The sequence below is a fragment of the Lampetra fluviatilis genome, unplaced genomic scaffold (genome assembly GCF_964198595.1).
Source record: "Lampetra fluviatilis unplaced genomic scaffold, kcLamFluv1.1 SCAFFOLD_628, whole genome shotgun sequence".
In the NCBI taxonomy this organism is placed as follows: Eukaryota; Metazoa; Chordata; class Hyperoartia; order Petromyzontiformes; family Petromyzontidae; genus Lampetra; species Lampetra fluviatilis.
The window spans coordinates 20,243-32,500 of NW_027620602.1; the positions used below are offsets into that span (position 1 = coordinate 20,243).

Below are 12,258 nucleotides of genomic sequence, written 5' to 3' on the forward strand. Positions count from 1 at the left end.
CCCGTACCCTACCCGATACCCGTACCCTACCCGATACCCGTACCCTACCCGATACACGTACCCTACCCGATACCCGTACCCTACCCGATACCCGTACCCTACCCGATACCCGTACCCTACCCGATACACGTACCCTACACGATACACGTACCCTACCCGATACCCGTACCCTACCCGATACCCAACCGGGTACGGGTAGCCGGGTAGGGTACGGGTACCCGTTTGCGACCCTGGTGCGGCCGGGTACGGGTAAGGAATCAAAACCCGTTTGCGACCTCTGGTCTTGACGCGCGTTTGACGTATTCGTGAAATCAAAAACTGTTCATTTCTGACTTGACTTGAAGCTTTTGTAAAATGCAGGAATCCATATTCCTTGACTCTTTGTGTTGCGATCGAAACGTCGTGATCCGTTGATTTGTTCTAGCTACGTGGACTTCACCGAAAGAATGGAAGAGTGTGGATTCTTGTTTCTTTGGGTAAATGAAAATATTATTTTATTATTTCCCTTCTACGTGACTTTACGGAAAGAACCGAGAATAGGGGGTTGGGTGGGGGGTAGGGCTGGGTGGGGAGGGGCTGGGTGGGGAGGGGCTGGGTGGGGAGGGGCTGGGTGGGGAGGGGCTGGGTGGGGAGGGGCTGGGTGGGGAGGGGCTGGGTGGGGAGGGGCTGGGTGGGGTGGGGAGGGGCTGGGTGAGGAGGGGCTGGGTGGGGGGTGGGAGGGGTGGGGCTGGGTGGGGAGGGGCTGGTCACTCCGTGGTGCCCTTATAAAACTCAACGTTTAACCTACTCACACCGGCTTGTGCCCGCCCTCACAGTCGGGCATATTTGTGGAATACATCACCGCCATCACCAACGCCATCATCACCGCCATCACCAACGCCATCATCACCGCCACCACCACCATCATCACCATCACCACCATCATCACCACCATCATCACCATCACCACCACCACCGCCATCACCACCACCACCATCACCACCATCATCATCACCACCATCATCATCACCACCATCACCACCACCATCATCACCACCACCATCATCACCACCATCATCACCACCACCATCATCACCATCACCACCATCACCACCGCCACCACCGCCATCACCAACGCCATCATCACCGCCACCACCACCATCATCACCATCACCACCACCATCATCACCACCATCATCACCACCACCATCATCACCATCACCACCATCACCACCACCACCACCGCCACCACCGCCATCATCACCATCACCACCACCACCACCGCCATCACCACCACCACCATCACCACCATCATCATCATCACCACCATCATCATCACCACCATCATCACCATCATCATCACCACCATCATCATCATCACCACCATCATCATCAGCACCACCATCATCATCACCACCATCATCATCACCATCATCATCACCACCATCATCATCACCACCATCATCATCATCACCACCATCATCATCACCACCATCATCACCATCATCATCACCACCATCATCATCAGCACCACCACCATCATCACCACCACCATCACCACCACCATCACCACCACCATCATCATCATCATCACCACCACCGCCATCACCACCTCCACCACCGCAATCACCACCACCATCACCACCACCATCACCACCATCACCACCACCACCATCATCACCACCATCATCACCACCATCATCACCGCCATCACCATCATCACCATCACCATCACCACCGCCATCATCACCATCACCACTATCATCACCATCATCACCACCATCATCACCATCACCACCATCACCACCACCATCACCATCACGACCACCACCACCATCACCACCATCATCATCACCACCATCACCATCTCATCTTTATTGGAGTTAAAACCGATTCGACAGTCACGCAGCTCATCAATAATCTACATAACGTCACCCTCACCCCCCCCCCACTACTCTCAAGGCTGAGTGGACCTAGGCGCGATACGAACCAAACAACAGCAGCAGCCTCGATGCAAACACTCCCACGTGAGATTAGCTTTGCATCACGTGGTGATCTTGGCGATGGTGTTGATAACGGTGGTGGTGATGGTGGTGATGATGGTGGTGATGATGGTGGTGATGATGGTGATGATGATGGTGGTGCTACTGGTGGTGGTGATGATGGTGGTGATGGTGGTGATGGTGGTGATGGTGGTGATGGTGGTGATGATGGTGATGATGATGGTGGTGATGGTGGTGATGATAGCATTGATGGTGGTGGTATACTGAATGGTGGTGATGATGGTGGTGATGGTGATGATGGTGGTGATGGTGGTGATGGTGGTGATGATGGTGATGATGATGGTGGTGATGGTGGTGATGGTGGTGATGATGGTGATGATGATGATGGTGGTGCTACTGGTGGTGGTGATGATGGTGATGATGATGGTGGTGATGGTGATGATGATGATGGTGATGATGGTGGTGATGGTGATGATGATGGTATTGATGATGGTGATGATGATGATGGTGGTGATGGTGGTGATGATGGTGGTGATGATAGCATTGATGGTAGTGGTATACTGAATGGTGGTGATGATGGTGGTATTGATGGTGGTGATGATGATGATGGTGATGATGGTGGTGATGGTGGTGGTGGTATTGATGATGACGGTGATGGTATTGATGGTGGTGATGATGGTGGTGGTATTGATGATGACGGTGATGGTATTGATGGTGGTATTGATGGTGGTGATGATGATGATGATGATGGTGGTGATGATGATGATGGTGGTGATGATGGTGGTGGTGATGATGGTGGTGGTATTGATGGTGGTGATGATGGTGATGATGATGGTGGTGCTACTGGTGGTGGTACTGAATGGTGGTGATGATGGTGGTGGTATTGATGGTGGTGATGATGGTGGTGATGATGGTGATGATGGTGGTGATGATGGTGGTGATGATGGTGGTGGTGATGATAGCATTGATGGTGGTGCTACTGGTGGTGCTACTGGTGGTGCTACTGAATGGTGGTGAATGGTGGTGGTATTGATGATGATGGTATTGACGATGGTGGTGGTATTGACGATGATGATATTGACGGTGACGAGTGATGATCAAGGTTGGTGGTTGTCATTCTGCTGCAGTTTGGTGCCCAGTCACAACATTTCGGTGGCTGTTCCAACAATCGGCCATCCCACGCGGCAAGAGATTCCGCCTGTTGTGGAGCCCGTAGCTCCGACTGTAGTTTTCCCGATCGCTCTCTTGCCCTGGCTACAGTCGAGACCACAGCTCACAACACCCGGGTCTCCGCCTGTAGTTCAGCGCTGTCGCCATGGCTACAGTCCCACCGACAGCTCACAACACCCGGTTCTCTGCCTGTAGTTCAGGCTTGCATTCCCGGTCCGTGATCTTCACGCAGATCAAAGCGTAGCCCACGTCCGTACATCAGACTGTAGCTCAAGGCTGTGGTTCAGACTGTATATCAGACTGTAGCCCAGACTGTAGTTCAGACTGTAGCCCTTGAGTAGGCCCCGCCTGTAGTTCACAGTTCACTCTGCCTGTAGCTCACGCTTTAGTCTTATTGCTGTTTAAAAGTTGCAGCTCGGAAGAAATTTATAGATTGTCAGCCTGTAGTTTAGTTTGCAGCTCAGCCGATCGTTGATGTCCGCCTGTCGTTTCAGTTTACTATGATGCTCAGGCTGTAGTTCAGACTGTAGCCCTTCAGTCGGCCCCGCCTGTCGTTCACAGCTCAGCCGATCGTTGTTTGCCTGTAGTTTAGTCTGTAGCTCAGCCGATCGTTGATGTCTGCCTGTAGTTTCAGTTTAGTCTGATGCTCAGCCGATAGTAGTCAGCCCGTAGTTTAATCTGCAGCTCAGCCGATCGTTGTTTGCCTGTAGTTTATTCTGTAGCTCAGCCGATAGCAGTCAGCCTGTAGTTTAATCTGCAGCTCAGCCGATCGTTGTTTGCCTGTAGTTTATTCTGTAGCTCAGCTGATAGCAGTCAGCCCGTAGTTTATTCTGTAGCTCAGCCGATAGCAGTCAGCCTGTAGTTTATTCTGTAGCTCAGCCGATCGTTGTTTGCCTGTAGTCTATTCTGTAGCTCAGCCGATCGTTGATGTCTGCCTGTAGTTTCAGTCTATTCTGTAGCTCAGCCAATAGCAGTCAGCCCGTAGTTTAGTCTGTAGCTCAGCCGATCCTTGTTTGCCTGTAGTTTATTCTGTAGCTCAGCCGATCGTTGATGTCTGCCTGTAGTTTCAGTTTATTCTGTAGCTCAGCCGATCCTTGTTTGCCTGTAGTCTATTCTGTAGCTCAGCCGATCGTTGATGTCTGCCTGTAGTTTCAGTCTATTCTGTAGCTCAGCCAATAGCAGTCAGCCCGTAGTTTAGTCTGTAGCTCAGCTGATCCTTGTTTGCCTGTAGTCTATTCTGTAGCTCAGCCGATCGTTGATGTCTGCCTGTAGTTTCAGTCTATTCTGTAGCTCAGCCAATAGCAGTCAGCCCGTAGTTTAGTCTGTAGCTCAGCCGATCCTTGTTTGCCTGTAGTCTATTCTGTAGCTCAGCCGATCGTTGATGTCTGCCTGTAGTTTCAGTCTATTCTGTAGCTCAGCCAATAGCAGTCAGCCCGTAGTTTAGTCTGTAGCTCAGCCGATCCTTGTTTGCCTGTAGTCTATTCTGTAGCTCAGCCGATCGTTGATGTCTGCTTGTAGTTTCAGTTTATTCTGTAGCTCAGCCGAGAGCAGTCAGCCCGTAGTTTATTCTGTAGTCTGTAGTTCCCGGCTGTAGTTCACGCTGTAGTCCTTCGCCTGTCGTGGTCTTTCCTCGCGCGCACACACCGCACTTGGAGCTTGGCCTGCAGTCGTCGGGGCCTGCTTAGCATCAGCATCCAGGCCGCTGCTGCTGCAGCAACACGAGTTCACGACCGTCGTAGTAATACAGGCGGTAGTAGCGAATACAGGCCGTGTGGCTGTCTGTGGTAGTCAGCTGTCGTAGCGAATACAGGCTGTGGTGCTGACTGTCATCCCAGGCTGTAGTCGTGTTTATAGGCTGTGTTGTTTACTGTGGTAGTCAGCTGTAGTAGTGTTTACACAGGCTGTGTTATTCATTGGAGTTGTAATCCAGGCTGTAGTAGCGTTTACAGGCTGTGTGGTTGACTGTCAACCCAGGCTGTAGTAGAGTTTACAGTCTGTAGCTGACTGTAGTAGTAATCCAGGCTGTAGTGGTGTTCACAGGCTGTGCGGCTGTCTATGGTAGTCAGCTGTAGTATTGTTCACAGGCTGTGTGGTTGACTGTAGTAATCCAGGCTGTAGTGGTGTCCACAGCCTGTGGAGCTGACTGTAGTAGTCCAGGCTGTAGTAGAGTTTACAGGCTGTAGCTGACTGTAGTACTCCAGGCTGTAGTAGCGAATACAGGCTCTGTGGTTGACTGTAGTAATCCAGGCTGTAGTAGAGTTTACAGGCTGTGTGGCTGTCTGTAGTAGTCAGCTGTAGTAGTGTTCACAGGCTGTAGCTGACTGTAGTAATCCAGGCTGTAGTAGCGTTCACAGGCTGTGTGGTTGACTGTCATGCCAGGCTGTAGTGGTGTTCACAGGCTGTGTGGCTGGCTGTAGTAGTAGTCCAGGCTGTAGTAGAGTTTACAGGCTGTGTGGTTGACTGTCATGCCAGGCTGTAGTGGTGTTCACAGGCTGTGTGGCTGGCTGTAGTAGTAGTCCAGGCTGTAGTAGAGTTTACAGGCTGTAGCTGACTGTAGTAATCCAGGCTGTAGAAGTCAGCTGTAGTATTGTTCACAGGCTGTGTGGTTGGCTGTAGTAATCCAGGCTGTAGTGGTGTTCAGTCTGTGGCTGTAGTAGTAATCCAGGCTGTAGTAGTAGTCACAGCCTGTGGCTGACTGTAGTAGTCCAAGCTGTAGTAGTGTCTACACAGCCTGTGGCTGACTGTAGTAGTCCAGGCTGTAGTAGCAGTCACAGCCTGTGGCTGACTGTAGTAGTCCAGGCTGTAGTAGTGTCTACACAGTCTGTGGCTGACTGTAGTAGTCCAAGCTGTAGTAGTGTCTACACAGTCTGTGGCTGTAGTAGTAATCCAAGCTGTAGTAGTGTCTACACAGTCTGTGGCTGACTGTAGTAGTCCAAGCTGTAGTAGTGTCTACACAGCCTGTGGCTGACTGTAGTAGTCCAAGCTGTAGTAGTGTCTACACAGTCTGTGGCTGACTGTAGTAGTCCAGGCTGTAGTAGTAGTCACAGCCTGTGGCTGACTGTAGTAGTCCAGGCTGTAGTAGTGTCTACACAGTCTGTGGCTGACTGTAGTAGTCCAGGCTGTAGTAGTGTCTACACAGTCTGTGGCTGTAGTAGTAATCCAGGCTGTAGTAGCAGTCACAGCCTGTGGCTGACTGTAGTAGTCCAGGCTGTAGTCTGGGTAGGCAGTAGTCCCCGGACACCACAGTGCCGCCTGTAGCCCAGTCGTAGCACTGACCGGTGCTGGCTGTAGTGAGTAGTGTGTAGTGTAGTGTATAGTGTAGTGTAGTGTGTAGTGTAGTGTGTAGTGTAGTGTGTAGTGTAGTGTAGTGTGTAGTGTAGTGTAGTGTGTAGTGTAGTGTGTAGTGTAGTGTGTAGTGTAGTGTGTGAAGTGTGTAGTGTAAAGTGTAGTGTGTAGTGTAGTGTGTGTAGTGTAAAGTGTAGTGTGTAGTGTATAGTGTAGTGTAGTGTGTAGTGTAGTGTGTGTAGTGTAAAGTGTAGTGTATAGTGTAGTGTGTAGTGTAGTGTGTAGTGTAGTGTATAGTGTAGTGTGTGTAGTGTATAGTGTAGTGTGTAGTGTAGTGTATAGTGTAGTGTGTGTAGTGTATAGTGTAGTGTATAGTGTATAGTGTGTAGTGTGTGTAGTGTAGTGTGTGTAGTGTATAGTGTAGTGTATAATGTAGTGTATAGTGTAGTGTGTAGTGTAGTGTGTATAGTGTAGTGTATAGTGTGTAGTGTAGTGTGTGTAGTGTATAGTGTAGTGTGTAGTGTGTGTAGTGTATAGTGTAGTGTGTAGTGTGTGTAGTGTATAGTGTAGTGTAGTGTGTGTAGTGTGTGTAGTGTGTGTAGTGTAGTGTGTGTAGTGTGTGTAGTGTATAGTGTAGTGTAGTGTGTAGTGTGTGTAGTGTATAGTGTAGTGTAGTGTGTGTAGTGTGTAGTGTGTGTAGTGTAGTGTAGTGTGTGTAGTGTAGTGTGTGTAGTGTGTGTAGTGTGTGTAGTGTAGTGTGTGTAGTGTGTGTAGTGTAGTGTGTGTAGTGTGTGTAGTGTGTGTAGTGTGTAGTGTGTGTAGTGTGTGTAGTGTGTGTAGTGTAGTGTGTGTAGTGTAGTGTGTGTAGTGTGTGTAGTGTGTGTAGTGTAGTGTGTGTAGTGTGTGTAGTGTAGTGTGTGTAGTGTGTGTAGTGTGTGTAGTGTGTGTAGTGTAGTGTGTGTGTGTAGTGTAGTGTGTGTAGTGTGTGTAGTGTAGTGTGTGTAGTGTGTGTAGTGTGTGTAGTGTAGTGTGTGTGTGTAGTGTGTGTAGTGTAGTGTGTGTAGTGTAGTGTGTGTAGTGTAGTGTGTGTAGTGTAGTGTGTGTAGTGTAGTGTGTGTAGTGTAGTGTGTGTAGTGTGTGTAGTGTATAGTGTAGTGTGTGTAGTGTGTGTAGTGTGTGTAGTGTGTGTAGTGTAGTGTGTGTAGTGTAGTGTGTGTAGTGTGTGTAGTGTGTGTAGTGTAGTGTGTGTAGTGTAGTGTGTGTAGTGTGTGTAGTGTGTGTAGTGTGTGTAGTGTGTGTGTGTAGTGTAGTGTGTGTAGTGTAGTGTGTGTAGTGTGTGTAGTGTGTGTAGTGTAGTGTGTAGTGTGTGTAGTGTGTGTAGTGTGTGTAGTGTGTGTAGTGTGTAGTGTAGTGTGTGTGTGTAGTGTGTGTGTGTAGTGTGTGTGTGTAGTGTAGTGTATGTAGTGTGTGTAGTGTGTGTGTGTAGTGTGTGTGTGTAGTGTAGTGTGTGTAGTGTAGTGTGTGTAGTGTGTGTAGTGTAGTGTGTGTAGTGTAGTGTGTGTAGTGTGTGTAGTGTGTAGTGTAGTGTGTGTGTGTAGGGTGTGTGTGTAGTGTGTGTGTGTAGTGTAGTGTGTGTAGTGTAGTGTGTGTAGTGTGTGTAGTGTAGTGTGTAGTGTGTGTAGTGTGTGTAGTGTAGTGTGTAGTGTGTGTAGTGTGTGTAGTGTGTGTAGTGTGTGTAGTGTGTAGTGTAGTGTGTGTGTGTAGGGTGTGTGTGTAGTGTGTGTGTGTAGTGTAGTGTGTGTAGTGTAGTGTGTGTAGTGTGTGTAGTGTAGTGTGTAGTGTAGTGTGTGTAGTGTAGTGTGTGTAGTGTGTGTAGTGTGTGTAGTGTGTGTAGTGTGTAGTGTAGTGTGTAGTGTATAGTGTAGTGTATAGTGTAGTGTGTAGTGTAGTGTAGTGTGTGTAGTGTATAGTGTAGTGTAGTGTGTGTAGTATGTGTAGTGTAGTGTGTGTAGTGTGTAGTGTGTGTAGTGTGTGTAGTGTGTGTAGTGTAGTGTATGTAGTGTGTGTAGTGTGTGTGTGTAGGGTGTGTGTGTAGTGTGTGTGTGTAGTGTGTGTGTGTAGTGTAGTGTGTGTAGTGTAGTGTGTGTAGTGTGTGTAGTGTGTGTAGTGTGTGTAGTGTAGTGTGTGTAGTGTGTGTAGTGTAGTGTGTGTAGTGTAGTGTGTAGTGTGTGTGTGTAGTGTAGTGTGTGTAGTGTGTGTAGTGTGTGTGTGTAGTGTGTGTAGTGTGTGTAGTGTGTGTGTGTAGTGTGTGTAGTGTGTGTAGTGTGTGTAGTGTGTGTGTGTGTGTGTGTAGTGTGTGTAGTGTGTGTAGTGTGTGTAGTGTGTGTGTGTAGTGTGTGTAGTGTGTGTAGTGTGTGTGTGTGTAGTGTAGTGTGTGTAGTGTGTGTGTAGTGTGTGTGTGTAGTGTGTGTGTGTAGTGTGTGTAGTGTGTGTGTGTAGTGTGTAGTGTGTGTAGTGTGTGTGTGTAGTGTGTAGTGTGTGTAGTGTGTGTGTGTAGTGTGTAGTGTGTGTAGTGTAGTGTGTGTAGTGTGTGTAGTGTGTGTAGTGTGTGTGTGTGTAGTGTGTGTAGTGTGTAGTGTGTGTGTGTAGTGTGTGTAGTGTGTGTGTGTAGTGTGTGTAGTGTGTGTGTGTAGTGTAGTGTGTGTGTGTAGTGTGTGTGTGTAGTGTGTGTAGTGTGTGTGTGTGTGTGTAGTGTGTAGTGTGTGTAGTGTGTGTGTGTATGTGTGTAGTGTGTAGTGTGTATGTGTAGTGTGTGTGTGTAGTGTGTGTAGTGTGTGTAGTGTAGTGTGTGTAGTGTGTGTGTAGTGTGTAGTGTGTGTAGTGTGTGTAGTGTGTGTGTGTAGTGTGTGTAGTGTGTGTGTGTAGTGTGTGTGTGTGTGTGTAGTGTGTAGTAGTGTGTGTGTGTAGTGTGTGTGTGTGTGTGTGTGTGTAGTGTGTGTGTGTGTGTGTGTGTGTAGTGTGTGTGTGTGTGTGTAGTGTGTGTAGTGTGTGTGTGTAGTGTGTAGTGTGTGTGTGTGTAGTGTGTAGTGTGTGTGTGTGTAGTGTGTGTGTGTGTAGTGTGTGTAGTGTGTAGTGTGTGTGTGTAGTGTGTAGTGTGTGTGTGTAGTGTGTAGTGTGTGTGAGTGTGTAGTGTGTAGTGTGTAGTAGTGTGTAGTGTGTGTGTGTGTAGTGTGTGTGTGTGTAGTGTGTGTAGTGTGTGTGTGTAGTGTGTAGTGTGTGTGTGTGTGTAGTGTGTAGTGTGTGTGTGTAGTGTGTGTGTGTAGTGTGTGTGTAGTGTGTAGTGTGTGTGTGTGTAGTGTGTGTGTGTGTGTGTAGTGTGTGTAGTGTGTGTGTGTAGTGTGTAGTGTGTGTGTGTGTGTAGTGTGTAGTGTGTGTGTGTAGTGTGTGTGTATGTGTGTATGTGTAGTGTGTGTGTGTGTAGTGTGTGTAGTGTGTAGTGTGTGTAGTGTGTAGTGTGTGTAGTGTGTGTGTGTAGTGTAGTGTGTGTGTGTGTGTAGTGTGTAGTGTGTAGTGGTGTGTAGTGTGTGTGTGTGTGTGAAGTGTGTAGTGTGTGTAGTGTGTAGTGTGTGTAGTGCAGTGTATAGTGTAGTGTGAAGTGTTTAGTGTAGTGTATAATGTAGTGTATAGTGTATTGTATAGTGTGTAGTGTAGTGTACTGTATAGTGTAGTGTGTGTAGTGTATAGTGTAGTGGTGTGTAGTGTGTGTAGTGTATAGTGTAGTGGTGTGTAGTGTAGTGTATAGTGTAGTGTGTGTAGTGTAGTGTATAGTGTAGTGTGTGTAGTGTAGTGTGTAGTGTAGTGTATAGTGTGGTGTATAGTGTATAGTGTAGTGTATAGTGTAGTGGTGTGTAGTGTAGTGTATAGTGTAGTGTATAGTGTAGTGGTGTGTAGTGTAGTGTATAGTGTAGTGTGTGTAGTGTAGTGTATAGTGTAGTGTGTGTAGTGTAGTGTGTAGTGTAGTGTATAGTGTGGTGTATAGTGTATAGTGTAGTGTATAGTGTAGTGGTGTGTAGTGTAGTGTATAGTGTAGTGTATAGTGTAGTGTATAGTGTAGTGTGTGTAGTGTAGTGTATAGTGTAGTGTGTGTAGTGTAGTGTGTAGTGTAGTGTATAGTGTGGTGTATAGTGTATAGTGTAGTGTAGTGTGTGTAGTGTAGTGTATAGTGTAGTGTGTGTAGTGTGTAGTGTATAGTGTAGTGTGTGGTGTATAGTGTATAGTGTAGTGTGCGTAGTGTAGTGTATATAGTGTAGTGTATAGTGTAGTGGAGTATGTGTAGTGTATAGTGTAGTGTATAATGTAGTGTATAGTGTAGTGTAGTGTATAGTGTAGTGTATAGTGTAGTGTATAATGTAGTGTATAGTGTAGTGTATAATGTAGTGTATAATGTAGTGTATAGTGTAGTGTATAATGTAGTGTATAATGTAGTGTAGTGTATAGTGTAGTGTATAGTGTAGTGTAGTGTATAGTGTAGTGTATAGTGTAGTGTATAGTGTAGTGTATAGTGTAGTGTAGTGTATAGTGTAGTGTAGTGTGTAGTGTAGTGTATAATGTAGTGTAGTGTATAGTGTAGTGTATAGTGTAGTGTGTAGTGTAGTGTATAGTGTAGTGTATAGTGTAGTGTATAGTGTAGTGTAGTGTATAGTGTAGTGTATAGTGTAGTGTATAGTGTAGTGTAGTGTATAGTGTAGTGTATAGTGTAGTGTGTAGTGTAGTGTATAGTGTAGTGTATAGTGTAGTGTATAGTGTAGTGTATAGTGTAGTGTATAGTGTAGTGTGTAGTGTAGTGTATAGTGTAGTGTATAGTGTAGTGTGTAGTGTAGTGTATAGTGTAGTGTATAGTGTAGTGTATAGTGTAGTGTGTAGTGTAGTGTATAGTGTAGTGTGTAGTGTAGTGTATAGTGTAGTGTGTAGTGTAGTGTATAGTGTAGTGTATAGTGTAGTGTATAGTGTAGTGTAGTGTATAGTGTAGTGTATAGTGTAGTGTGTAGTGTAGTGTATAGTGTAGTGTATAGTGTAGTGTATAGTGTAGTGTAGTGTATAGTGTAGTGTATAGTGTAGTGTATAGTGTAGTGTGTAGTGTAGTGTATAGTGTAGTGTATAGTGTAGTGTATAATGTAGTGTAGTGTTTAGTGTAGTGTATAGTGTAGTGTATAGTGTAGTGTATAGTGTAGTGTATAGTGTAGTGTAGTGTATAGTGTAGTGTATAGTGTAGTGCAGAGGTGTGGACTCGAGTCATGTGACTTGGACTCGAGTCAGACTCGAGTCATGAATTTGATGACTTGCGACTCGACTTGGACTTGCATAACAATGACTTTGTCCCACCTCTGGTGTAGTGTATAGTGTAGTGTGTAGTGTAGTGTACAGTGTAGTGTATAGTGTAGTGTATAGTGTAGTGTATAATGTAGTGTATAGTGTAGTGTATAGTGTAGTGTATAGTGTAGTGTATAGTGTATAGTGTAGTGTATAGTGTATAGTGTAGTGTATAGTGTAGTGTATAGTGTAGTGTATAGTGTAGTGTATAGTGTAGTGTATAGTGTAGTGTGTAGTGTATAGTGTAGTGTATAGTGTAGTGTATAGTGTAGTGTATAGTGTAGTGTATAATGTAGTGTAGTGTATAGTGTAGTGTATAGTGTAGTGTATAGTGTAGTGTATAGTGTAGTGTAGTGTATAGTGTATAGTGTAGTGTATAGTGTAGTGTGTAGTGTAGTGTACAGTGTAGTGTATAGTGTAGTGTATAGTGTAGTGTATAATGTAGTGTATA

The 12,258-nt window shown here is 46.3% G+C and overlaps 1 protein-coding gene across 1 annotated transcript in view; it reads right to left on the reverse strand.

Annotated features, from left to right (window-relative positions):
• Positions 1 to 1,837: 1,837 nt before the first annotated feature.
• The window catches only part of LOC144954129 (uncharacterized), a 12,498-nt gene continuing 2,077 nt past the window's right edge, over positions 1,838 to 12,258 (reverse strand). Inside the window, exon 2 of the mRNA XM_078884693.1 lies at positions 1,838 to 4,860. Within this exon, the coding sequence (XP_078740819.1) occupies positions 2,024 to 2,947 (924 nt within the window). The 5' untranslated portion in view covers positions 2,948 to 4,860 and the 3' untranslated portion in view covers positions 1,838 to 2,023. The remainder of the gene's footprint in view (positions 4,861 to 12,258) is intronic.